Genomic DNA, 27,469 nt, shown 5'->3' with positions numbered 1-27,469 from the left:
GGTCTCTCCTGATGTGTGGGGGGCAGGACTGGAATTTAAACCTGGGTCACCTGACTCTCAGCCCAGACCCCTTCCACTGCCCCTGGGTGCCCCAACCACGGGAAGGCTTGGAGCAGGGCCCAGGGGATATCGGCCACGAGTCCTGGCGATGCTCTCGGTGGACTAGTGGGTCAGGGCACAGAGGGACAAGGAAAGCAGCACACTCCCTGGGAGGGCGCCATTAGCCAGGGCATAAAAGAACACAAGTCACAGAATACTGATCTTCAACTTGGATTTATGTCCAAGGTTCGTGCAAACAGCCGCCCAGGCATAGCCAGCCACCTTATTCTGGGCCTCTGGCACACAGGCCTCCAGCTGTGGGGCCGAGGGTCTGGTGGCTTCACGGTGGGTCCCTCAGACCACGCGGCCAGCACGGCCTCTATCCCAGGCTGCCATAGCGCTGGCAAGGCTGCCGTGGGTGGAAGCAGAGGGCCTTGCAACAGAACACCCTGTCGTTCTCCTCTGCTTCTGGGAGCAAACCCGCTCTTCCCACAGCTCCTCAGAGGGGAAGGGTTGGCCATGGGGCAGGTCCTGCTACTACAGAGCTTGAAGCAAAAATTAAACACACACATGAGTTGAACGTGTTCCTCAGAGGGGCTGGAACCATTTCCAGGGAAGTTTTGAAAGGAAGGGGTCTCATCTGCTACCCTACTCTTGAGACTGATGTCCTTGTGATTCCACAAACATGGCAGGTCAAGGTCGGGTGAGGCAGGCTTCTCTCCACTTGGTCGCAAGGTAGTGAGTTTCTCCTGGTCACACCAAAGGAGGGGCCCAAATGGAAGCCTTCTGGGTGGAGCCTCTCCAGTGTGTAAACAGTTCAGGTTGGGCTGGGGCACAGCCCAGTGGCCCGTTGGCTTCCCATCCAGCCGAGGGTACACAGCTACACAGAGAACACGGCCTCTGGATTTCCGTAATCTGGGATCAGGTGGCTCTACATGACTAAGGTGGAGCCAAGTGACGTAATCTGGTCTCACTGAGGCCCCTCACGGTCATTTTTCGTAGACTCTAAAGAAAGAAAAATATTGAGGACTTTAAAGATGATGGAGTACAGTAGACTTCAAAGGCCTACGGAAACCAGCAAGTAACAACGGAAATCAGAGAGTTAAGTGCTGCCAAGCACCAGGCCCTAGGCTAGGACCTTAGGGATGTTTGTCATTCAATCCTCGCTTGGCCCTACAAGGCAGGCATATTAGTATCCCTTTATGGGAGAGGGAATAAGAGCACAGAGAGATTTTTAAGAATTAGCCTCAAGTGCCAGATCTAAGAGGTATTTGAGCTGAGCCCGTCTGGCTCCAGGTCCCAGAGGGGGAGCAGTTCAGGGGGAGGGGACAGCCCTGCCCACTCACCCCTCATTACAGCGGCGTCTGAAGGGCCCCACACAACCTCCAGGGCTCTGCCGGGAGCCAGGAGAAAATGGCCAATAAGCCCAAGGCCTCCTCCCAACCACGCTGCCTCCACGTTACCCTGCAGCCTCTGCTCGCACACCCCTCACCCTGTGAGGGCCCTCTAACCTCCTGGCAGAGCTGGCTCTATCTCTGCAAAGCCACAACCCTTAGAGAACCCTCTTTGTGCTGAGGGGACTCAGCTTCCCTGATGTCCCCACACACCAGCAAGGCAGTGCTTTCCGCCCCACAGAGCCTTGCAGAAAGCAGGGTCATCATTAGGGACCTGAAGTCCTCCTATGACTTCAGTGAACGTCTAGACCTCTAGTCCCCAGCTGTTGATGGTCAACACCATGCGTGACCTGACGGGGCTTTTCCAAATGCACATCTGATCTGTCATGCCACTCTGCTGTCAATATGTGCAAGGATTCCACATCATCTTTAGGAAAAGGCCAGTCCCCTGCCATCCGTCCACAAGTCCCTGACAGCCTGCACTCACCTACCTCCCTGACCTTGCCTCGCCCGTTTCTCCTTCCCCACCTTGTCCTTGGCTCCTCCAGTCTTCTCTGGCCTTCTGTCTTCCCTCCCTCCCACCAGGGCCTTTGTATTTTTCATTTCTCTACAAAAACATCCTCCACTGTCACCTCTTCACCCGGCTAATGCCACACTCTGAGGGTCTCAACTCCAACATCATCGCCTCCAGTCCAGGTTGGGCTCCGTTGTTAGCTGCTCTCCTTCCTTCAGGGCACCTGAGTGCAACTGAAGCCCATTTGTGTCAGGTTTTTTTGGTGTGTTTTTTTGTCATTTCTTTGTCCCCTGCTCTTTCAGGGCAGGAACGGTTACCTGTTTCTACCATGTGGCTTCCCTAGCACCCAGCACAGAGCCTGGCATTCAAACACCACACTCAGATTAATGCATGAATGACTTCAATCCCCTCACTCTGCAGTCACCTCCTCATCCTCTCAACACTATTTTGGAACATGAAGCCTCTCTTCCACCAAGACCAGATGGTAGTCACATCATCCCCAAACTGGAGCATTCCCAGTAGGACAAAAGTTATCTCCCCCAGTGAGATAGACCAGGACTAGACCACACTCACCTGGTTCCACAGGCCTGGCTGTGGGCGAGTCCATCACTTGGGAGCTCTGATTGCGCATCCCTCCACAGGGCGGCCGCCAAGTGTATTCTGGCTGCAACAAAACTGGTGCTTAGTAGTCAACAACCAACTACACTAAAAAATTAGAGTAGCAGCTGCCATGCCAGCACAGCACTGAATGTGTGTTAATCCAGTACAAATGAATCCTTACTACAACCCAGGTTGCCATCCCTGTTTTACAGGTAAGGAAACTGAGGCTGAAGGTCCTCTAGCTAAGGAAGTGGCCAAGCTTCGGTTCTAGGTCTCTGTAACCCCAGAGCCAATGTCTGAAGCCACACACTCTACTCCAATGTAAATCCCCAAGAAGATGTGTGTAAGGACTAGTGGGAGAAGCTAGAAGAGAGGCCAGGCAGGAGGCATGTCCCTGTCCAGGTGGGAGTGGGGATGCCGAAACAGGACCCTGGCAGAAGGTGGAGAGGATGGGACAGGTGATGGCAGCTCTTTGGAGAAAGAATAATAAGCAAATAAGAGGAAAAAGGGACAGGAGAAGAGAAGGGAAGGGGAAGACAGAAGGACAACTTAGGAGAGAACGCATGCTGAGGGCCCGATACCTGGTTACACGTGCATGTTCTAAGAAAAAGTCAAAGCAAACTCTGACCCACTGGCCTGCTTAGTGGGCACCCAAAGGGAGCCCACCTTTCTGCTTTGCCCTCTGAGCCTTTTCTGTCCTGCCCCAGAGACCCTGAAGAGTTTTGGGATGGAGAGTCCTGCTGGGCTCTGGACAGGTGCCTGCACACCTCAGTGCTGTTCCGCAACGAGCCAGGATGCAGTCTCAGACCCCTTCACTTGACCTTGCCCTCTAGAAGGTGTGTGGGCTGGTCTCTGGGTGTCCTGGAGCGAAGGAGGGGCACAGACTCACCAGATGGAAGAGGCGTGAGTTTGGAAGTGGGGGTGTGTGCTCCATGGCCATGGGGGGTGGGGGGTAGCGGATCTGGGACCAGTCCTCAAAGCCGTGGTGTGGCACCATAGGTGGCATGGGAGCATAGGCATAGGGGTAGGCCCCGCAGAGGTGCTCTGGGTGGGGTTCCACGTGGTAGCGCTCCGCCGAAGCCTGTAAGAGATGCTGATGTCTGGCTCTAGCCTGTGACAGGCTGCACAGGCCACCCCCGGTGACAAGACACCTGTCTTATCTCTTTCTCCATTTGGAATCTTAGTTCTCTGAAGGCTGGTACATGGGCACCAATGGCTGGTACATGGGACACAGATGGCTCATACAGGGACACAGATGGCTGGTACATGGATACAGATGGCTGGTAGAAGGGCACAGATGGCTGGTACAGGGGCACAGATGGCTGGTACATGGATACAGATGGCTGATACATGGGACACAGATGGCTGGTGCAGGGACACAGATGGCTGGTACAGGGGCACAGGTGGCTGGTACAGGGGCACAGGTGGCTGGTACATGGGACACAGATGGCTGGTACAGGGACACAGATGGCTGGTACAGGGACACAGATGGCTGGGACAGGGACACAGATAGTTGGAACGGGGGCACAGATGGCTGGGACAGGGGCACAGACGGCTGGGACCGGGGCACAAAATATCAACAATGACAGCTAATGTGTCATGAGCGCTTGCTCTGTACCAAGTACTATTTGAAATGCTCTACCTGCGTTCCTTCATTAATTAGTTGGATACCTGAGCAGACACTGACTCTCCCCTCCAGCCCTGAATAAGGTAGAATGAGGTAAGTGCTGCTTCCTCCATCAAGCCTCCTCACCTTGGCTTTCCTCTTCTGCTGTTTGAGGGCTTCTTTTGTCTTCTCCTCATCTTTGAATGCTTTTAGCTGAGAGGAGGAGGGAGGGGGAGAAGACTGTTGGCACAGGTGCTCCTTGGCCAGGCCTGGACCCAGGGCGAAAGCAAGTGCACAGGGCTACCACTCCCAGCTGCCTGCCTGGCGCAGCCCCAAGGAAGGGTCTTGAGGGGGCGGGAAGGCCCCGTGGGGCAGAGCACAGCCCAGGCTGGCTGCTGCAGGTGAGGCCTGCTCACCATGGGTGGTCTGAACCCAAGTCAGGAGGGTTCACACGAGCCCTGTTGCTGTGCGTCCCTGTTAACATGCTTTAGTTCCATTCTGTGAGGGTGGTGGCTCTGACTGGAGGTCCGAGAAGGATGGGGACTCAGAAGTTTGCTGGCAGGACTGGAAGAACCAGTGAGCGTCCTGACTTCTGGTTGCATCAGGGACCCTCCAATCCACACCCCCTGCCCCATGAGGACAGGCCAAAGGGGTGCCCCTTCTTTGGTCCAGCTGTTCTCACCTGGGCATTGGACAGGGTGACCTGGGCCTGCAGCTTCTCCACCTGCTTCTTCAGCTCCTCCTTCTCCTCATTCATGCGTTCTCGATCACTGCGCTCCCTCTGGAAGTCCTCCTCAAAGATCTTCACCTGGAAGGGAACAGGGGTGGGGGTGAGGGAGGAGGGGCTCAGACTGCTCTGGCCTCCTGCTGGTTTCACCCCATCTTCACATCACTGTGAAGAGGGGGTGGGGGAGGGGAGCAGGTGCACCTCTGGCTCCCTACCCCCACCTTCAAACAGAGTAGTTCAGTATTTTATATTCTGAGCTTCAACATAGGGCTTTATTTAAACAAGGTATCCATGACTTAAAAACAAAGCGTGGGGGCATCACAAGCCGCTAACCAGTACAATCCTTTCATTCTGCTAAGGCCCCCATGAGAGGTGAGGCCAGGCCCAGAGCAGGACTGAAGGTGGTCGCCCAGCTCCCAGGGCAGAGGACCTCAGAACTCTCCCAAGGCTTCGGGGGCACCCTCGCATGGAAGGTGCTGGGATGGCTCCCTGCCTCTGTGCCTGCAGTTCACATCCTGCTGCAGACCAGTGAGACACCGGCCAGGTTAGAGATGCTTTAGGGGGCTCCAAAGCATCGCATCCAATAGGAACAGACGGGAGAGCCCTCGCCTTTCCAATTCCCTTCCAATCCTTCTGTGCCCCTTGAGGACAAAGTCCCCATTTGTGCTAGCATGTCTTTAACATCCTTCCAGTACTTACTAATTTCCCTTCCCTTCCCTCAAAGAGGACTCAAGGTCAGCGTCTTCAACAGGCAAGAGTTTCCAACTAGAGTTTAATCATCCTGTTTTTCTTTCACTGTATTTATTGCTTACAGTTATTTTCTATTTTGTGGCAAAGAATTAACAGTGTTTTCCATTTCAAGTAGTGATATAAAGTTCCTTTTTAAATACATCTGTTGAAAGTAATTTATTTAAAATTTATTTTGAAAATACTAGGTAACTAATAACGCAGCTGGGGTACAGAGATGGTTAAACCAAAAAGGTGGCAGAGGAATGACTTAGGGATGCAGTGCTGGGAAGGATAAACCTACAACCGGGCAGGGAACCTGGCTGACAGCCAGAATGTGGTTTCCTAATTAGATCTTCCATGTGATTCCAAGCCCATCCTGGGCCCTCAGGAATGCTCCAGCTCCCCCACTCAGTACCTCCTACCTGACCTCCTCCTCTGGGGCTCACCTGCTGTTTCAGCAATTCGTTCTGTGTGACCAGCTCCTGTTTCCTTAGGAGGCCACTAGCTCCTTCTGGGCCCCCAAATGCTGGTGGAGAGGAGGGGGAGGCCTGGATGCTCAGTGCTTCCTCCAGGGCCTGAGATTGGGAAGAAAGGAGACAGGCCCATCAGGAGAACCCCTGGAAGGCCGGCCCCGTTAGAGAGGTCATCTTCAGTGACCCCCCCACCCCACATTAGTGACAATAATAACTGATACCACCAGTACTATTAAGGAAATGCTACCCTATTTATTTACACTATACGCGCATCACCGCATTGGATCCTCTCCACTGTCCTATGAAGAAAAGACTATGATCATCACCCTCATCTGACAGATATGAAAAGTGAGGTTCAGAAAACCGTGATTTGCCCAAAGTGACACGGCTTATAAGCAGGCTAACCGGGGGTCTTCACATAGAAGGGACAATCTCCCCTTCCCTGAGCAAGTGCAGCTCAACTTCTAGCACCTAGATCTAGAGAGAGTATTAAAGCCCTTTGGGGAAGCTTCCATGGCCTCGACAACCACCTTGCCCTCAGATTCTTTGGCTTTTCCAAATCCATGGCTACCAAGCCAACCTTTCCATCCCCAACTCTCTGGTAGTTAGATTACAGTGGAATTTAATTTTGACTTATATAATATTTTGCCTTTCTAAGCCTGAAAATGGGCTGAAACATCACCAAATAACATTTTGAAAAAGAAAAGAAAAGCACCTCTACCCTACCATGTTCACAAAATACTTTCCTTTAGGTAAGCCATGGGCTCGCAGCTTCTCAGAAGGTCTCTATTAACCGGTTTTCTCCTCCAGCTCAGTTAACATGTTACCTGAGAACTCTGGAACACCGCTCAAGACTGGCCACCCTCATTACCACCTGGACTTTAGCCCCCGGGATGGCAGGGCTTCTGCTTGCCATGTATTAGCAAGCAGCGGCCGTAGTGCCTCCCTGGATGGTGGGGGGATAGAGAAAACCTCCCCCAACTTGGACTTGGGCCCCTACTTAGTCTCCTTGACTTTCTCAGAAACCCAAGGAAACTCTGCTGAGCCAAGAGTAACCCCAGGATGCTGCAAGGGGAAGCTGTGGCCCCGCTCTATCCTCCTATTCTATCTGCCGATTTTTTAGATAAGAAGACTGAAGTCCAGGAACAGGGAGACTTGCCTGAGGTCACAAGCAAAGCAGGTCACTTGCCTTGTTATGAGGCGCCCACACGTGTGTCTCTGTCCCTGGCTATGCCAGGGAAAGCGGGAGGGCAGTGATCCTGCCTGAGTCACTTCTCTAGGATCCAGCATCATGTACAATTCTATGCCTGGATTTAGGGCCCCTCAGTCCCCTAGCTCAGCACAGGTCAGTCTTTTCTCTGAGAACAGGTCCCAAGGATCCCCAGAATTGGCAAAATCAATGATTATCAAACCCCAAAACCAAATAGAAACGGTTACCCTAGAAGGGCTGGGGCCCAGGGAATATGCCAAACTCATGCCACAGCCTGCCATGAGCAAGGTCAGGAGGTTGGGGGGCTGAGGGGAGGCAGACAGATGGAAAAAGAGGCAAAGATGAACCACAGACAACTTCTCCAGGCTTTTGGCTCCTTTCAGAGCCTCTTCTTGTCTGTTCTCGCTCTTAACCCCATGCTGGAGCGTGGCAGGGCTGGAAGGAGTCCAACTCCTGGAAGGAGTTCAGATAGCAAACCTGAGGCTCAGAGAGGCTGGAGTGGCTAAGCTGGGACCAGAACCAGCCCCCAGAGCTGGCCTTACTCCTACCCATTGGCCTTGGGTCCAAGTGGCAGGCTTCTGCCTTAAAATCCAGCCTCCACTGGATACCCCTATCTCCCTGGGTCCCAATTCTCAAGGGCAGGAACCCTCAGGCCTCTGCTTACCCACTCCCTCCAGCAAGTGTTTGCCGAGCATGTGCTTTGTGCCAGGCACTGTGTGGGGTGCAGGGGGCACATACACTGGTAAAGAGGAGCACTCCCTCCCCCCCTGCACCTGCCAGAGGGGAAGACAGATCATCAAACAGCCAATCACAGGAAGACACAAGAAGGGGAATGAAAGAAGGTTCTGGTGCCTTAGGAGCATGGAACAGGGGGACCTCAATGAGACTCCAGGGAGGCCTGCCTTGCTCAGGAAGAGGTATTACACTGAACCTGAATGATGAGGGGGGTGGCACCCTGTGAGGAGACAGCACAGCCTGTGGCCAAAGGCTGGAACAAGCACAAGTGTACCCCAGGGCTGGCCACAGGCACTTGAGCACTTGGGGAGGGAAAGGCAGAGGCAGGGGGAACCGCGAGCCTGCATGGAGGCTCTCAGCACCTGCTCCCTGACCTGCTCCCTGATCCAGTAATGCCCCCTCTCCTGAGTTGAGGGTCGGGACACTGGTGACAGAAGGGTGCTGCAGCTAGGCTAGTGAAGTCCTGCCTGTTCCAGCGACTGGGGCCAAGGCACCCACCTTGTTGAGCCTCTGGATCTCCTTTTCCTGGTACTCCCGCTGCCGGGTGAGTGGGCTCAGCTGATCCTGCAGGTACTTGACCTTCTGGCGCAGTTCCTTGGCCTCTGCTGTCAGCTGTTCCTTGTCGGTCTGCAGGGGATGCAGGGGTTGGTTAGGCAGGGAGCCCCTGCAGCAGGCCTGAGCTCCCTGCACTGTTTCCCCCCTCCCCCCCACCCCAGTCAGCCATGCTTCCTCTCTGCCTCTCCCTCAGCAGTTCCCAATGCTCATGTGAAGACACCGCATAAGGCACCTGGCATTAGAGCCACATGCCCACAATGTCCTGTCCTCATGGAAAAGGCAGCTCGGTTCACTGAAAGACTCTGGGCTCTGACACCAGCTCCTTTGCCAACGAGCTGAGACCTCAGCCATGGTCACAGTACCCCCTGGTCAATGCTCACCTATCTGCCATGGGTAGGGGGTTCTTAACATGTGTCACAGATGGGCATCAGGAGGTCTGCGAGCCCCACAATGGGATGCAAAATCTGTGCAATTTTTTAAGGAGAGGAGTCATAGTTTCCCTAAGATTTGCACAGGGATCTTCTGTGATGCACAGAATTGGTAAACCACTGAGAATATCTAAAGGACCTTTTAGGTCTTACAGTCTCTAAACCTAGGAGAGAAGACACTAAAGAAATAAATGCAGCAAACGAAGTAGAGAGTATCCCTCCACAGAGAAACAAAGCACTGCGAGGCAAAAGAAAGAACACCCCAGCTGAGAAGAAACCAGGGAAGACTTCAAGGTAGGAGCCCTGCTCCCATGCCTACTATGGAACACACAGGGCTCCTTCACTGCAGAGGGCCACAGCTGGACTGGCCTTTAGAGAGCATCAAATCCTGATCCCTTTATGTGATGGAAAATGAATGTACAGAGAGGGAAGGTGACTTACCTAAGGTCACACAGTGAGCTGGGCTAGAACCCAGGTCTCCTAATTCTGGTGCTCCTTCTCCCCTCGCAAGTCAAAGGAAATATTTCAAATCAGGGAAGTCAGCCATAAACTGGGGAGCGCAGCCTTGGGCAGACCTTGTGGGAGGTGTTCTGGATGCCCATGTAAGTGGCTCCAGCATCAGCATGGCCTCTATTACCATGTGTCCTTATGGGGCCACACTTCATCTTGTGACATCCCACCTCTCCCCAGCTAATAGGGAGGACTGTCCCCATCTCAGGGACTTATCTCACCTACCAATGTCAGCTAGGGGAAAGGACCAAAGAGCCAGGGGTCTGGTGACAGTCACAGATGTGACCACACTTGGAGAAAAGCCAGGCAGTGTCCTTACACACATCTTCAGGGCAAGGCACGATCACTGGGCAGGCTGATCCCTCAGATAAAGCCCCTGGGTGTCACATGCTGACAGAGGGAACTTGGAAATGCAATCTGTGTTGAAAATGTCCATTTTCAAGCTAGGCAAAAGCAGCCTGTGCCCAGTTCCCATGAAGGGGAAGACACTAGGACATAAATACAATCTTCCAAGAGCCTGAGGGTCAGTGGCCTTTCCTCTTTAAGCTGTCCCTGGATACTGGAAGGCTGCTGTCAGTGATGGATCAGATGCTATTTCTTCAGAGGACTGGCTCCCATTCCCCTTCAGACTGAACCTGGTTCCCCTTTATGCCCTCTCCTTGCTCCCTGTAACTTCTCCTGTGATACTGGTACATACTTCTATATATTTGCTTCTGTAATGAGTTATTTCGTGTTTCTTCCCAGCCAAGGGCAGGGCTGGTCTGTTCCCTGCTGAGTCTCTGTGCCCAGCACGGAACCAAGTGCACGCTCTGTTGCACGGTGGCTAGGCTGGTGGAGAAGGGAGGCTCCATGTAATATTTGAGTCCCTCCCAAATAGCCATCACTACTCTAAATGTCCAGTAGCAGCCCACTCCCATCAAGCACCAGAGCAGCCTACGTGTGTCTCTTTTATATTCTGTGCTCTCCTGGATGGTTTCCTTGTCTCGAACATTTTATTATTTTCTAAAAAGTTTATTTATTTATTCATGAGAGACACAGAGAGAGAGAGAGAGGCAGAGACATAGGCAGAGAGAGAAGCAGGCTCCCAGCAGGGCGCCTGATGTGGGACTCGATCCCAGGACCCGGGATCATGACCTGGGCCAAAGGCAAACACTCAACTGCTGAGCCACCCAGGTGCCCCTGTCCAGAACATTTTAATTAAACAAAAAGCTCTTCTACACGTAAACAAGAAAACACAGAAAGCAAGAGCTAGGGGAGCCTGGGTGGCTCAGTGGTTGAGCGTCTGCCTTCGGCTCAGGTCGTGATCCCGGGGTCCTAGGATCGATTCTGCATCGGGCTCCCTGCTCGGTCAGGAGTTGCCTCTCCCTCTGCCCCTCTACCTGCTTGTGCTCTCCCTCTGTCTTAAAAAATATAAAAAAATAAAATTAAATTTAAAAAATAAAATAAAATAAAATAAAATAAAATAAAATAAAATAAAATAAAATAAAATAAAATAAAATAAAATAAAGCAACAGCTAATCCAGTCTCTATTTTTAGATGGGAAACAGAAGGAAGGAAGTGCTTTTGCCTAGGGCCACACAGCCCTCTGCCCTACAGCCAGCGCAGGAGCCCTCCGACCTGGGCCTGCAGCCTATTTCCTGCACTGAGCCCTCGGCTAATGGGGCGGGGACAGAGGCCCCCAAGCTGGGCCCGCAGGCACCAGCCGTCCACTTGCCTCCTCCATTTCAATCTTGGACTTGGCCAGGAGGAGCTTCCGGTCAAAGTCACGCTGCTTCTGCTCCCGCTCAGCCTCCAGGTCGGTCACCTGCTTCTGCAGGTCCGCCAGCTTCTGGCGCAGCTCGGTGATCTGGGTTCAAGGGCAGAGAGGGGGGTGTGTGAGGGCAGGGGCGCGCCTCCACAGTTCAAAGCTCCTGGGAGGGAAGCCGCAGGCCGGAGACCAAGGCGGCCCGGATTGCACAGCCGGGAATTTGGGGTTCAGCCTTGAGCTCCCGCAGCCCTACAGTACCTTCTGCTCGTACTGCTGCTTCATGGACCGGAAGTGCTGGTCCCATTGCTTGTTCACCTCGAGCAGCTGCAGGGAGAGATGGGGGTGAGCAGGGGCTAAGCAGATAAGGCACAAAGACCAGCTTCCCAGGGTACACATGGTGTGTGGGGGGGAACGGTGGCCTATGGACACTGCCTCAGAACCCCTTCTTGAAATCTCGGGGTTCTCCAAGCAGGAACTTTCACCAGCTGCTATATCCTATCCAAGCCTAATGCTAAAGGCGTGTGTGCCATTACACAACACACACGCGAGTTGCAGTTAGGTATGAAAGCTTCACATTCTCATTTTCCTTAACTCAGTGTCTGTCTCTGAAGCACTTTGCACAAGTGTGCGAGTGCGCCTGTTCAAGGCTGGCCCTCCCAGCAGTGTTGGTATCACAGCCAAATCCAGGAGACGACCTGCACGTAGGAGGTCGGTTACGAAAATTACAGCAGAAACTGGAAATGAGGCACCCATGCACTTATTAAGAAAATCAGGCCCCTGATACATGGCCGCGTTATTACTGAGATGACCCTAATTATCTGCCATGCATGACACAACAATTTCTCAGGGAAGAAAAACAATCTACACCATTAAATACATAAAACAATGGGGAAAAGGCATCGCCATTTCAGACGCGTTACCATATGATAAAGACTAACTCAGAAGCGAAGAAATAGAGTAGATGTTTTATACATAAATACCCTCAAAGATAGCTAATTTTGAAGGAGAAAAGAAAAACAGTAACCTGTAATAATGCAGTATCAAGGATATATTTTTTTCTGCCTATTTTAAAAAACAGGTTCTATGTTAGTAAGTTCACAATAAAACAGAATTGTTGCCAACTTGTGGTCAACTCTAAGTGGTGAGATTCTCGATATTTTTTCTAACGAGCGTTATGTTGCTTTTGTCACCAAAGCAAACACTTTATAGCAATACAAAAAAAGAGAAAACTAAAATTGATAGACATGTAAACAAAAGACTGAAGGAGGGAGGCCTAACTTGCAAATATGCTGGAGGCCCAGGGATGGTAGTAAGGCCCAGGAGTCTGGAGGAGCAGCTGAGCTATACGGAGGGGAGCAGTGAAGAGAACAGGAGTCGGGCTTCCACCTCCAGTCTGGAAATTCTGGCCTGGCGTGGGAGATAGAGGAGGCACAGGGGCATAACCTCAATTCTAGAGACTTCCAGCTGGTGAAATGCAGTGCTACAAGAAGGTGTCGGATCCTCTCCGTTTGTGACAGTCCCTCCTCGACCCAGGTGCATGGTGACAGAGGAGCCCCAGGCTCCCCATCCTAGATGCTGCTACTTGCCTACCTTATCACAACCTCCTTCCACCACCCAGAGTGTACCTTCCAAAATTATCCCCTCACCAACAATTTTAGGCTATACCCCAAATGCCCCATCTTCAGAGTGACCCTCGTAGGCAGGAGAACTGATTAAGAAACAAGAGCGCCCCCCCCCCCCCCCAAAAGAAACAAGAGCCCAGAACAAGGCAGGTTTCCTCAAGGAGCAGATGGCTCCGTGGTCACCATGGTAACTCATCATGGTGACCTGGGATGAGACAGGGGACCAGGGAAGGCCTTTGTCCTGCCAAGCCCAGGAGGGAAGGTGGGTCTTCCCTCACCACCACCACTCCCTCTAGCTGCCTACCTCGGTGCGCTGCTGCTCCAGCATCTTCACCTTCTTCTCAGCTGCACCCAAGGCCCCCACCTCTGGGATCTTAGCTGCTGTCACACAAGCCTGGGGAGAACCACAGAAGGGCCCTCAGCAAAGCCTCAAAAAACAGTTCTATCATCCACTCAGTGCTCCCTGAAGGCCTTTACCGAGCCCCCAGTCTCCCACTTCTCTAATCTATCCACCAGCCAGGACACTACTACACATCCCAGCCATGACTAAGCCTGCTTTGGAAAGTCTATCCAGTCATTATTCCTCCACCCCTGCCCTTCTGCCCACCGCTCTCCTTCCCATGGCCACTTCTTCCCCTGCTCAGACTCTTTCTCTAAGCACCACCACCTTCCCAAACCTGCAGCATCAACCAAAAATCCTGACCTTAGAAGGCAAGAGTGATAAGAGGTTTTTTTTTTTTAACATTTTATTAAATGTTTACTTAAAAAGCATTTTAGAAAGATATGGCATAAAGATGTGTATGTGTAGTTAGTACATATACGTGTGTCTCTTAGCTCTGTCCTCTGAGAGAGCCTAGAGCAGTGATACTCCAGTAGCAGTGAGCACACCTAGTGTCCAGATCTTGGTTTCTAAATGCTATTCTCCAAAAAAAGAAATAGGGTTCCTTAGAGAAGTGATTGATTCCAGGGACAAGGGAAAACAAGGAGAGTTTGGAGTATCTTGTGCCAAAAAATGAGAAAGTGCTGGGGCACTTGGGCGGCTCAGTCAGTTAGGCATCTGACTCTTGGTTTCAGCTCAGGTCACATATTAGGGTTGTGACTCTCTTGCTTGAGATTCTCTCCCTCTGCCCCCGCCCCTTCTAAAATAAATAAATCAATCTTAAAAAGTGCTCAATAATAACAATATAAAAAAGAAGAAAAGCATGTCTAATGGGCTGGGAGACAATTTGAAAGAGCTTCCTATGGCCAAAACTGGAACATTTTAAACAAAATTATAACTCATGGTCATACTGGATTATAGCCCAAAGAAAATAAATATCCTTGAGTGCATACTGGTAGAAAGGAATAGCTGAATAAATAAATAAGTGGGGGGAAACAGGAGGACTCCCTCTTACAGAAGAAATCTGAACATGGAAGGAATGAGGGAAATTCAAAATCTACTATAGTAATGATCGTTGCAGGTGGGATCCACCATGGATGCTAAAATTAGTGAGAAATGTAAGGAGAAACTGGACATATGCACGGATTTAGAGTTCTTCCTCAAAAATAAGTATTTATTAACGATAAGGGAAAAATTGGTTCCTTTATTATGGAGAAATCAACACACACACCCCCTCAGCCAAGCAATCACTGTGGGCAGTAATAAGATATGCTGACGTCAGGCGCCCTTGCCGTGACGCACCATAAAGCTCACAGTGTCGCTCCCATGGTGCTCTCGCCCAAGTGCACACCCTTCATCTAATCACAAGGAAGCATCGGTTAAACCCCACTGAGGGACACGCTACAGAATCACTGGCCAGTAGAACTCAAAGCGTCACACTTGTGAAAGACAGGGCGAGCCTGGGAATGGTCACAGGCTGGCATACGCTAAGGAAATGTGGGGTCCCCAACTGGCGGCGCCCGCACAGAAGGTGCAGGAGGAGGATGCCAAGTGAGCAACTGGCAAAATCTGAACAAAGTCTGTAGTTTAGTTAATAGTATTGTTTATTTTCCAGTTTTGATCATTGAACCACAGTTATGTAACTTGTTAAGGGGATGCGGGAATTCTCTGGACTACTTTTGAAACTCTTTTGTAAATCTAAAGTGATCTCAAGATAAAGTTTAAAAAACATTAAAAAAAAAAAAACTAGGAAATATTGAGGCGAAAGGGCACAACAAGCTTCGGAGGCCGGCAGTGGAGTGCTGGCTCTAGGTCCGAGGCCAGGCCGGCAGGAGCCACAACCCACGCCAGCTCTGGGCCTTGGTACAAGGCTATCGAACAAGATGGGCTCTGAAGGCCCTAACCTATGACATCAAGTGGGCTTGTCAGCATTTGTCCTGGGGTCACTGCCCACATTCCCTCTATCCCTTGCCTTCCTGTCCCCTCATCACTCCCCCAGGGCTGGGAGTGGGACTGGAGGAGGGGGGTGATCTTGAGGGTAGAACTAGTGAGGCTCAAGTAGCCCCTGCAGGCTAAAGTCTACCAGCATGCCACAGAACCAGGGCTGGGGGAGCCCTCCAGGGACCCTCGCCTTTAAGAAAGGCAAAGGATAGGCCTGCCTCTAGAAGCCTGCTGCCTCCTTACAGGGCAAAGAGTAAGAGGGGATTGGGGCTCCTGGGGGGTACACCCTGAACCTCCACAAAGAAGAGAAGAGTCAGCCCACCTGGCTGCTGGCACCAGAACCGCCATTAAAAGCAACAGCTAAAGTTCACGGTTTACCGTGCGCCCAGCACCAAACCTACTTTACAGGCACTCACATCCCTGAATCCTTCCCCCATCCTTTGAGGCAAGTGTTACAGTTTCCATTTTATAGAGGGAGAAACAGAAGCCACAGTTGGTTTAGGTAACTCATCCAAGGCGGCAGTGCTGGCAGGAGGAGCCAGCCTTCAACCCACATGCGGCTCCAGGGCACTGGCTCTGCCGCCGCCGGTAAGACATGCCCCCCCTGGGACCTTCCTCCCTGGCAGCCTGGTAGGAAGAGCTGGGCCTTCAGGGAATCAAGCCAGATGAGGGCCCGGGAAAATGAGGAGGCCTGCCCACAGAATCCCACACCCATGGTGGCCAGGGAACCCACAGGAGATCAGGGGCTCCATCAGTCACTTCCCCAGGAGGATGAGCCAAGGCAGGCTCTGCCCTGAGGGGTAAATGGAGGAAGGGAGGGGTTTCACAGACTGGAATTCAGAAAACCATTTATCAGCACGTTTTGCTGACCTATGGCTCTGGCTTCGGCTTGTCCGTGTGATGGCAGGTGATGCAGGGATCTTGATGACAGGAGGTCACATGACCTCCCCACACCTCCTGCCACAGCTGTGTCATGGAGTAATGGACCTGACCCTACCTAGCCTACGTGTAGAGTGGAGATCCAAATAGGATGACAGGTTTGCAAGACCCACAGAAATTCTACATTGCCATGTAGTAACAAGGAATTAAGTTATTAGGATAATTGCTGCCATTACATAGGTGTGGGGTTTGTTAAAGATGTGGAGTCCCGCTGTGCAGTCATTAAACCCCATTAAAAGGGAAAAATCTGTCAGGAAGAAGTTGGGACTCAGCTCTGCAGGAAGGAGAAAGACACAGACTGGGCAAGGGAGGAGGGCCAGCAGGTGCCTGGGAACTGGATGTGAGCCACAGCTAGGAGGGGCCGTGGAAGGGGTGCCAGGCCACAGCAGTGTCAGCTGACTCCCACTTTTCTCCAGGTCACAGGCTCCAGGGCGTAATCCCCAGAGCTTACCGGGGTCCACTGAGGGGCTTTCTCAACCCAACACCCTAATTCTGCTAAGAATATAAGATGTTAAACTGACCTTTGAAACCCACCCATCAGAAACCTTCACAAACTTCCTCTCTGGGCCTGAGAGAACATGTTTAGGGAATGTGCCCAGACTGTGCGAAGGACTCAACAGTACTTTGTGCAGGCAGTGGCCAAAGGAATCAGAGCTGCTCAGCCTGGAGAGGAGAAGGTCTGGGGGGGCGGGGTGGGGGGCACCAGCCAAGGTCATGGCCAGCAACCTGCGTGTGTGTATCCCGGGGAATCAGATGTTGAATGAGGGCTGAGGAGTGGAAGCTCCAAGGGCAGATTGTCAGGCTGAGCTAAGGAGAAGACATCTGATGAGAAGCTGGTAACAGGGGAGCTGACTGCAGCAGCAGGAGGCGGTGAGCTCACTGCCACATGACGTGAGGGCAGAGGCCAGGCACCAGGGATGGAGGATGCTGGAGAAGGAGTTTCTGGGCACGTACCTGCTGCTGTCCGGCCACCCCCTTCTTGCCTACGCCTTCTATCTTTGGTGAGCCTGGCTGCCCACAAGCATCGTCTTTGCCACAGCTCATCAACAACTTCTTGAGCTCCATGTTTTCCTCCCTGGGTCAGAAGCAAACAGAGAGGTCACATTGCTGGCCCTGCATTGAGGCTGGGGTCCGAGGACCTACTACTCATGTGAAGTGTAGCTGTGCCCTGGAGAATACAGCAGGATCCTGAAACCAGCCCTCAGCGGGAACAAAAAAAGGTGTAAAGAAGGTGTCCTTAGGCCACTTTGCTGTCAATGTGGGCTTCTCTAGAAGTCTCTGATCATCAAAGGCAGGGTTCCCCAACTGTGGGAGGTCTGCATACATGAGATCTCTAGGACGCATCCAAACCTGTATTACACGACCCTGATGGCACTCCAGGGAGAAAGTTACACCCTTTCCAATGAGCTTCAAACCTCCTGTGTAGAGCATGGAAACAGTCCTGGCTGGTGCTAACAGGTCTGGAGTTCTCCTCCAGGATTTGCTCGTCTTCACTGCTCGCAGGGAGAGTAAAGTGTAGGCTGCAGGCTCAGACCCTTCCATGGGCGGCGGCACTTTGCCAGAACTTATTAACACCCATTTTCATTGTATTTATCAATGGAGTTATCCTCTATTCATTATAGGTAATATTGTTTTCCATTAAGTCCAGAACAAGTTTTCTTTTTATAATAACATTAAGTAAAAATGTGATTAAAATCAAAGCAAATTCTTAAATCAATAAGGTGACATAGGACATAATAAAAGTGTTGATGTGGGTTCAGGCATGACTGAAATAGGGAAAATATTTCTTTATGTTCTATTTGCCAGCTAGGTATCTATGTAGTAATAGAAAAACGGAGAAGCAAAGTGGCTTTCCCAAGGGTCACACAGCAAAGACCTGCACTGTTGCCTCCCAGTCACGAGTCTTTCCTCTAGCCTGGGTCTCAGACCTGTGGATGGAGTCATGATGGCCCCAAACTCCCAAGTGTTTGGCTACCCAGAAGTAAAGAGGCACATGCTGACTCAAAATGGCACAGTGGCTCACTAGTTAGACATTACGCTCTCTGGGCCTCAGTCTCCCCTCTGCACAATGAGGAGTCTGGCCTGCATAATATCGAAGGGCCCTTGAAACTCTGACAGTCAAGAGCAGTGTTTCTCAAGTGTGATCTGGGGTCTACCTACGTGGTAATCACAGAGGCCCTTGGGAAAATGCCTAGGCCTGCTTCACACCCACAGACTCAGGATCTCAGCAGAGGAGGGAGCGGTGGGAGTGTGAACGGGTCACGCCTTCCCTGACCCTCAGTGATCCTGAGGCCAGAAGGCACATGAGGGACCCAGACTGTTAGCAGGAAAAGAGCAGGCCTCGATGGTGACCAGCAGATGGCAGCAACGTCCCGCACCCTGTCCCAACAGCAGGCTGGCCTCTCCGAGGACAGGCTAGGGTGGCAAGTTCCCCAGGAAGGAGCACAGTTTGCACAGCCCTTCTTCTGAAGCTCTCAGGGCACTCTATAATGGCATTAAAAGGCCCAGAGAGGAAACACCAAGGTACCCAAGGAGAAGGACCAACAGACCTGCCATCCAAAGCCTCAGAGCCCTCGGCCCTCAGCCCACTGGTGCCAGGCACTACCCTCTTCTCCTGCCCATCTGACTCCTCGCTCCAGAGGAGCCTGGACTTACCGCAGCCTCTCAGCAGCCTGATCCCGCTGTTCCAGGCCCTTGTCCAGCTTGGCCTTCAAGGCCTCATTCTCCTTCCGAAGCTGCTCACACAGGGTCTGCAAGGCAGAGAGGCAGATGGGGGCGAGGTGAGGGAGGGGGTGCATCCCAAACCCAGAGTGATAATGGAGGACAAATAAGACCATCAAAGTGTAAGCACCCTGTGGCCTGCCAGTCACCTGGCGATACCTGAGGACTCCTGCTGGAAGCACTGCGAGGTGAGGGGGCCTGGAAGATGGCTGACCAGGCCCAGGGCCTCACAGACGGGAGGGCAGGAGGTGCTTCCTAGGACCGTTGACACACCGTGTCCGTATGAAGTTACTCTTTCGACAAAAACTTAGTGAGCACCTAGTACATGCTGTGTCCACGGCTAGGTGCTCTTCCATTCGCTGCCTCATGGGAGCTGTAGGGCTTCCCCAGAGCTACATAACTCATCTCTGTTTTCAGAGCAGGCTGGTGCAGGTGAAATAATTTGCATGAGGTTGCACAGCTGCTAAGAATCACCACTAGGATTACACTCCATGTGGCAGACCTGAATTGGCATGTCCCTCTGCATGCCCCCGCCCTGCCTCATGCCACGGGCAGGCGCAGAGAGGGGAGGAAAGGCCTGTAGCTAAGCTGGCTCATGCACAGCCGGTGGTATTCCCTGCCTTCCACCCGCTATCTTGTTTCCATGTCCCAGACTCTCCTGAAAAGTACGCAGCAGCAACACGTGTTCACTTCTGGGCTGGTCCCGGGCACAATTCTCTGGTCTCTCTCCCCTGTGGCTGTGGCTGCCTCATATCCCAAGGGGCATGAAATGCTGGAGTGTCTGTTGGCCTGGGCCTCTCAATAATTAAGGAGCAGAAACAAGCCTCTGCCATATGTAATCTGAGGGAAAACTATGTTAGCCAGGGAATTGTTTGTTTCCACAGCAAAACCTAGCTCTTTCCGACTAACACAGGGGAGACCTGGGAAGGCTGCATGGAGGAGACAGCCTAGAAATAGAGGCTGGTAGGACATGAGGAATCTGTGGCCAAGAGGACAAAATACTACTGTGACTGGTTCCTGGATCTAGCAGAGGCCTTGCACCATATCTGCCTTTCACAGTGTTTGTTGAGTGAACCAACAAACAAATCAATGAATAAAGGAGGAGGAACTGGATTAATGTGCCTCCACCCACAGGGTAGGCAAATACCCAGGATGCTGTGGCCCTGGGCAGGAACAGAATGTCCTGCTCCCAATCACTAAGTGAAGGTCAGGACGAGATCTCATGTGCTGTCTACCTTACAGTCCAGAAGGCTGTTTCCTCCGAGTCTCTGGGGGATGTCACCAAGGTCATCGCCTTCTATCAAAGGGGCCAGAGAGCTTACCTAGGAAGTGATCTGATCATTCATTCACTCACTCCCTCAAAAATGCACATGAAACACTGCTAAGTGCTGGACACTGGGATGTGGTGGTGAATATGACAGACAAGGTTCCTACCCCATCTTGTGAGCCTTATGTTCTAGCGGGGAGTGCAAGGGAAAGAGATCAAACACAGCGTAAGTAAACCACCTAACAAGATAAAATGATGACAAACTATAAGAACAGCGAAGAAGGAAACACACAAGGGAGCTCAATATATAAAAAATACTAGAGGTTGGCAGGACCCTCATTTATGAGGCCTGGTATCAATCCCCATTTCAAAGCCAAAAAGCTGACACTCACAGGGATCTCACGCCACACAGTGTACCAGAGTCACCTCCCCAGAGCTTGGCTTGATGCCTCGAAACCTCTCTGATGTCAGAAGGATGTCTCCCTTAGCCTGGCCCCCCAACAAGACCCTCACAGTGGACTCCAGTCACTCCCCTCACTCCCCTTAACGTGTGCCTCCCCCACGGTGGGATGGGCGTCCTCTGCCCCTCACATCTCTCCTCACACCTGGACGCCCTTCCTGCTCTTGTCAACCCAGCCCCTCCCAAAGTCGCACACAGTAGACTGCTCCTCACCCCCACTCCCCATCAACCTGAAGGTCTTGAATGTCTGCTGACATGAATGAGACCACAGATCAGTGACTGGTACCACGGAAGGAAGGAGACTTCAAATTAAGCCTTGTCACTAAGGTGACAGGTGCTCAGGTGCTCCTAGAACCAAGTTTCAACATCTGGGAGTCCTTCCCTACTCAAGGCCCATGAGGCTTAAGATCCCCTGTCCAGTACAGATGACCGATCCCCATGAAAGAAAAAAGAAAAAGTCATTACTAGAACCATTCTATCCCAAGGCCTGGTCTGGCCTAGGAAGGAATCTGACTTCACTCCCACCATGCAGGGAGGGCTGGGAGGCAGATTAGGATGATGCTTAGAACATGGGATTTAGAACTGAGGTCTGAATCCCAACGTAGCACTCACTAGAGGCAGGGTTGCCGCGACCTGCCCACGTCCACGCCCGCTGGTATCCCCAACCGTGAAATTTGCATTGGCCACCCACATTTTCCAAATTTCCTTCCTCTTCCTCATACCTTCCCACAACTTCCTTACCTTTCTCGCCACCCTGAACGATAAGTCAGCCCCCAGTATCACCCTCAGAGGTGCCTGTGGTACCCCTGGCTTCCCAAGAAGAGCTGGAGGAAGCAGAGAGGGAGTACACCTGCATACCTGGCCACCCTCCCAGCCGGCCTCACCTGCAGGATGGAGGTGCGCTGCTCATTCTTGTGCACTTTGGAGGCCAGCCGGTTGAACTCGAGGGCCATGCGGCCCAGGTGCATGAAGAGCTGGCTGCGGTCCGGCTCTTCGGCACACACGCTCAGCGTGGTCTCCAGGCGCTGCAGATGCAGCAGCAGGTTGCTGTCCTCATGAGGTAGGGGACCCAACTCCTGATGGGAGGGAGGGCACACGGACCACTCATCACCAGCCATTCTCCCTCTGCTTCCCCATGCCTCATGACTCAGTTTACCCTCTGAACCCAGCTCAACCCAGGGAAATTCTCCAGTTACATAGGTTCCCTGTCTGGGGCTGACTCACAGGGCAGGACCTGGGACTCCCAGGCCATTGGCTGGCTTCCCAGCAGCAGAGCCACCTTCCCACACTCTGGGCCTCACTAAGTGTCTGTGGGTAAACCACTCGTCCACTAGGCCTCAGAATCTTCCTCTACTAAATGTACACACCCTCCCTCCCTCCCATCTACCTCACAGGTTTCTTTCTTTTTTTCTTTTTTTTTTTTAAGATTTTATTCATTTATTCATGAGAGACAGAGAGAGAGAGAGAGAGAGAGAGAGAGGGGCAGAGACACAGGCAGAGGGAGAAGCAGGCTCCATGCAGGGAGCCTGATGCGGGACTTGATCCCAGGACACCAGGATCACACCCTGGGCCGAAGGCAGGTGCTAAACTGCTGAGCCACCCAGGGATCCCCTCACAGGTTTCTCAGGAGGGTGAACTGACATGTGGAAACTGCAAGCCCAGGACAGGGGTGTCACTTTATCTACAGCACTGCTTCTTTGATTCGGGGACTCTTGACCAGGGACCATGCAGAGACCAGAAGCATCTGACTTCTATGTCTCTATGTGTATCTTCAGGGTAATGGTCCAAACATTCAACAACTCCTTAGAGGAGCCAAGAGTTAAAACAGGTCAAGAACCATTGCTAAAAAAAAAAAAAAACAACACAAACAAAAACCATTGCTCTAGAGGGATCAAAGAGTAGATTTAGTAGAGTATACAATTTAGTAGAGTATACAAGAAATGAAGCATACTATGGGCAAAACAGTCCAATCTTAATAATTAATCAGTCTCTGTCTCTGTCTCTGTCTCTGTCTCTCTCTTTAGCCACCTCTCCTCTGTTTGGAACATTCTTACCAAAGACAATGGTGCCTTAGTTATGCCAATACCATGCCCAAGGATCCTCACTGGCACCTTATAGCTCACTACATCGAGCCTGGCTCCCCTACCAGGGATGAGTACCCACCTTCCCCTGCCTGAGCCTCCATGTGCCAGGCCCTGTGCCTCCTCAGGTTTCATTCCCACAGTGTCCCCTCCGCTCAACATTCTCAGTCCTGTCCATGTTTCAGCTCCTCTAGCTGCCTAAATATTTATGGAAGTTACAGACATCAGTGCCACAGGGAGCCTCAGGGCTCAGGCTGGAAAACCATAGTATGGGCAGAAGGAACTTGCCTGAAGTCGCCCAATGAGTCAGTAGCAGAGCTAGGACCGGAACTTAGACTTCTGACTCTTGATCCAGTGCCCTGCCACACTGGGCTCCCTTGTCTCTGCACTCTGCGGCCCTGGAAATGCCCTACAGCCACAACTTGGCATGTAGTCAATGCCTATGTAATACTGCTAGCACCTTATCCTAGCAGAAGATAAAGCTGCTTCTTCAATTCTGCATTCATTTCCCCACTGCCTCTTCCCACAAGAGGTGGTGACTGCTGCTCTATTTTAAAGGCTCATAAATTGCTTCATCCCTGCAATTTCTCCAACCATCCTGCAATCTCCCAGGGGGCAGGGAGGCTGTCCTGCCTTTGCTTGGCACAGACTAGGCACACGGTGGGGCTAAGGAGGAAACTATTAATAAGATGAAACTACTGGTCCAAGGTCATAAAGTAAAACACTCTCTGAGCAGGGCCGGGGGATAGGGGCTGTCTCTTCTCCTCTGCCAGCATCTCAGAGCCTTCAGCGATAGAGCAGGATAAGTAGGCAAAAGCTCCCAGGAGACAAAACATGAAACTTTCTGATACTAATATGGTGAGGTGCCACCTGTCACTGAAGACATGCTACTGGAAGCTGGATGACCACCTGATGGGGACCTCACATTGGGCACTGACAGATGCGACACGTCACCAGTGAGCCAAGGAGCAACATCGGCCTCCTAGTCCTTGGTGGGGGGTAGGAAACAGAGACCAAGGGGAAGAGTTAGGCCGCTTACTGCCTTTATAACCACCACCAAAAAAATCTCAAAGTGGACACAGAGAGGGAAGGAGGAGAGAAGATGGCTTTAAGACTTTTGACGAGGAATATTCTAGATCTTTTGCAATGGTTCTCCAGTAAGTCTACCATTTTAAGGGACAGCAGAGAGGGACACGGTTAGAATAAAAGCAGCAAGTAGAATAAGGTACAGAAAGGATGCTGGGTAGATGCCCCCAGAGCTGGAGGAGTGTGTATGTGTGTCTGTGCGTGTGTGTACACACAAATGCCCTAAAGGGGAGCCTGGGAGGAGCAGAGAGCCTACACAAAAGGCTAAAGCATCTGCCTTAAGCTATTTTGGGTTTCTCTGACCCTTTCCACTCCAACCGGTGAGGAGCCCACAGGCCCAAAAGCTGAGTCACAGTTTGTGGGGGTGCTCAGCACAAGGCTGAGACCAGCAGGGCTGGCAATGTGCCCAAGCTTTCTCAATGGTCGGGTGCCTGTATGGCCCAAGTTGGGGAAGTCAGCAGCCAGGAATTTGCATATGTGAGCGAGAAGCACCCCCTGCCCAGCCCCCTGTGGATCCCCAGTGACTCCAGAGTACCCAAGGGATCTGAGCAGATCCTGTTGCCTCTCAGCCTGGGCCAGGTGACCAAAACAGAGAGGAGACATGGGACGTGCCAGGGACCTGCCATCCACTCACCATTGTGTTCCTGGTGCGGCCACCATTCACGGGTGGAGATTTCTGCTCTTCAGTGGTGACCACTTCAAATTCAGAGGAGGTGCCCTGTACAGAAAGGGAGTTAGGGATGGCCTGAGAGAAAAACACCTCGGCCCTCCTCTAGGGCCTTGTGACTGAGGGCAGCCCCTCTGTGCAGAGGCTGAGCTCACAGGGCAATTCCATACCACTTCCTGTGAGACCACAGAGCAGGATTCCCAGCAGGTCCGCCCGCACTCCACTGTGTGATCTGAGGTCACTTTCCCCTCGGTGGTCAGTTTCCTCATGTGTAAAACAGGGATGGTGGGAATAGTGCCCTTGAACCACTAGCACTCTGAAACCTTATTTTCTTCTAGAGGGCTTTGCACTTTTAAAACATCTTCACAAATTCCGTTATTTCTCAAAGCTACCTACCGAGGTCAGAGGGTTATATCCCCTTTGGACAGATGCGGAAACTGAAAGCATGTGGTTAGTTAACACCAGAGCAGGGAATACAGATCACAGTCAGGGCCACCATCAAGGCCATCCTATGCCAACCGTGCCAACCCAGTCCCAGAGACCCCAGAGCAGTGGAACAATCTGCAGTAAGTCCCAAGGACACGCCAACAAATTTGGAGAGATTTCAGAATTCACCCAAATGCAGGGTGGCCAAGGACTCCCAGATTCTTCACATCTCCTGGCCATACCAAGTAGAATACACCGGTTGTACAACCAACAGATAAGCCTGTAGGTCCTCTCAACCAGGAACTGGCTCTGACTATTAAACCTGGTCTCCAAGGACTATTCCAGCCTTCCCTCATGCCAGGAATGGGCAGACAGGTGGAAAGATCTCTGTACCCAGCTGCAGCTGAGCCTCATGGCCACCAGGACCCCAGCTCTGGATCTCGATCCTGCCCTAGGAAGTCTCCCTTTCAGTCTCATCTCCTCAGTGGTCTGTGTGAGACCTCACAACCAAACCCTCTCCCTCTCTGGACCTCATCTGTAGGATGGTGACGCTAAACAATATGACCACCATTCCTTTCCAGTGCTAGAATAACAAGAATGACAAGAACCCCTCAAGGTAAATCTGGAAAAGACACTTTCCGAGCCCTCTTTGAGAATGTGAGTTTCACGTCACATCTATCCTTTTTCCCAGCGATTGTGCACGGTCCACACATGCTTGACATTATGCAACTCAGGAGCTGGGAGTAATGCCCTGCGCATAGCAGGGTCTTCCTGGTAAGTGTTAACTATGCCCTTCCTTTGAAAACAGGGAAACTGAGGCCCCAGGCAGACAGACTGAGGCCCAGTACCACCTAGCAAGTCAAAACCCAAGTTTTTTTTACCTCAACCCTCTCTCTTCAAGTTCTTGTATCTACCTCCCCATGGGCCCTTGAGGTCTAGGCAACTTTCAGCCATGACTCCAAATATAACTTACACTGGATGGAGGTTTTGGGACCGGCTGTGACTTGTCACTGGGGTGTGCAGGGTCAGCAGGGGGTGCTGGGACACCTGCATCCTTTCCTAGAGAATTGAGAAGACATGGATAAGCAGCAGGAAAAGGGAGAAAGCCCAGATACCACGCCCTTGAGGACAGCCCGGGGCCAGCAGAGTTCTCAGCATTCCCTCCACTGAGTCTGGGGAAGTGGGAGACGGTCCCACCAAGGCCAGGTAGCCTAGGAAAATGACTGGAATTATGGGGACAGAGCCTGGGCAGAGAGGCCATCTTCTGTGGACTTGCTGGGAAAAGGTCCCAATGTGCTCACTGTTCCTCGCTAGCCTGGACCTGCCTCGGCAACAAGGATGACACTTGATGATTAACAAAGTATTTTTACATCAGCCAATTCTCAGGACAGCTCTGTATCTCCATTTTCAAGTAAGGAAACGGGAAGCATGGAGAAGTCACCAGGAGGCCCACAGTCACACGGCCAGCAACCGCAAAAGCAGGACTTAACCCTGGCTCTCCCTCCTACCTCCTGGAGCTGCTGGAGGGTAGCCGTCTCACTCAGGGGGTGGGCCCGGCACCCAGCTGGGACTCAGAGATCGTTGCTGGACGGACAAGTGGAGGCTAGATGTGCCCACTGATTGCAGCGCAGTGAACTCTGGGATCATCTCTGTCTTCCACTTGCCCCTTCACCAAATGTAACTACCAGCCAGTGGAAGGCTGCCACAGCGGCCTAGATGAAGACCATAGGCAGGCTGTAGCAGAAGCCACCTGCGCCTTGTGTGCGGGGACCAGGTCTTCCAACCTTGCCCTGGACTCACGGACACATGCCGAGGAATGTGTGGCAACCGCACCAGTACTATAATCCTTCCCCATCAATGCTTCCCTTTAATGGGTAGTGTGTGACCCTCACACCTGAAATACACTGCAGCTTGGCTAACAGGAAACCCTGGTTCTTCCATGGGCTTGGCTTCCCCTGGGGTAAAGTAGAAAAAGTAGGGCCAGCCCAGAGAGCTTTTGACCCAGGTGCCAACTCTGAGCAACTCCAAGTCACTGCCAAGAACTCTACACCTGGCTGCTCATTACAGATCTGCTAAACAAATATGCTGATACAGATCCTGAGGCCACATCTTGGGTGCAGAGAATTGTGATCCATCGCTTATGTCTGCAAGGGCCTCAGAAGGGCTGCATCATCAGCCATTTGTGGACAGAATTATTCTGAAGTCCCTTCCAAACCTGACCTTCTGAGGGAGGCTGTAGACAAAACAGGACTAGGAGGATGGTTTGTGGCCTAAGGATCCACGGAGGAGATGCGGGTTTCCAAGTGAGGAGGGAGAACACACGGTTCAGGGGCTAGAGAATTAGGAGTCTGGGGGAGGGAGTGGTCCACCCGGGCCCCCCTCATACCTGTGAGCTCAGCCAGGTGGTCAAAGGAGGTCAAAGAGGGAGACGGTGGTGGGAGCAGATCGCTGTCTTTGACCAGCTCCTCAGCCTTCTGCCGCAGTCTGGATGCTTCCATTTGGGACTCTTCCAAAAGCTCCCCTGGGGAGACGACAGGGAGCAAATGAGTCAGTCAGCTGAGTGCACCGGTTGGCCCGGGCCCACGCCCTTGAGCCTGCTTCTGTGTGGGGCTT

The 27,469-nt window shown here is 52.1% G+C and overlaps 1 protein-coding gene across 5 annotated transcripts in view; it reads right to left on the bottom strand.

Annotated features, from left to right (window-relative positions):
- Positions 1-254: 254 nt before the first annotated feature.
- The window catches only part of TNIP1 (TNFAIP3 interacting protein 1), a 49,245-nt gene continuing 22,030 nt past the window's right edge, over positions 255-27,469 (bottom strand). For 4 of the 5 annotated variants that reach the window (XM_038534991.1, XM_038534994.1, XM_038534990.1 and 1 more), the window contains 16 exons: positions 27,243-27,377; positions 25,830-25,915; positions 24,398-24,481; positions 21,481-21,672; positions 18,804-18,898; positions 17,103-17,223; positions 13,194-13,283; positions 11,526-11,591; positions 11,235-11,366; positions 8,526-8,654; positions 6,056-6,184; positions 4,836-4,961; positions 4,301-4,366; positions 3,437-3,628; positions 2,521-2,611; positions 255-1,044 (listed from right to left, as the gene is read on the bottom strand). In XM_038534991.1, coding sequence (XP_038390919.1) covers positions 1,010-1,044; positions 2,521-2,611; positions 3,437-3,628; positions 4,301-4,366; positions 4,836-4,961; positions 6,056-6,184; positions 8,526-8,654; positions 11,235-11,366; positions 11,526-11,591; positions 13,194-13,283; positions 17,103-17,223; positions 18,804-18,898; positions 21,481-21,672; positions 24,398-24,481; positions 25,830-25,915; positions 27,243-27,377 — 1,769 coding nt within the window. In that variant the 3' untranslated portion in view covers positions 255-1,009. The remainder of the gene's footprint in view (positions 1,045-2,520; positions 2,612-3,436; positions 3,629-4,300; positions 4,367-4,835; positions 4,962-6,055; positions 6,185-8,525; positions 8,655-11,234; positions 11,367-11,525; positions 11,592-13,193; positions 13,284-17,102; positions 17,224-18,803; positions 18,899-21,480; positions 21,673-24,397; positions 24,482-25,829; positions 25,916-27,242; positions 27,378-27,469) is intronic. The other variant, XM_038534992.1, reaches the window with a different exon arrangement.

This window comes from Canis lupus, chromosome 4 (genome assembly GCF_011100685.1).
Source record: "Canis lupus familiaris isolate Mischka breed German Shepherd chromosome 4, alternate assembly UU_Cfam_GSD_1.0, whole genome shotgun sequence".
Lineage (NCBI taxonomy): Eukaryota > Metazoa > Chordata > Mammalia > Carnivora > Canidae > Canis > Canis lupus.
This window is presented reverse-complemented; position numbering and strand designations above follow the sequence as displayed.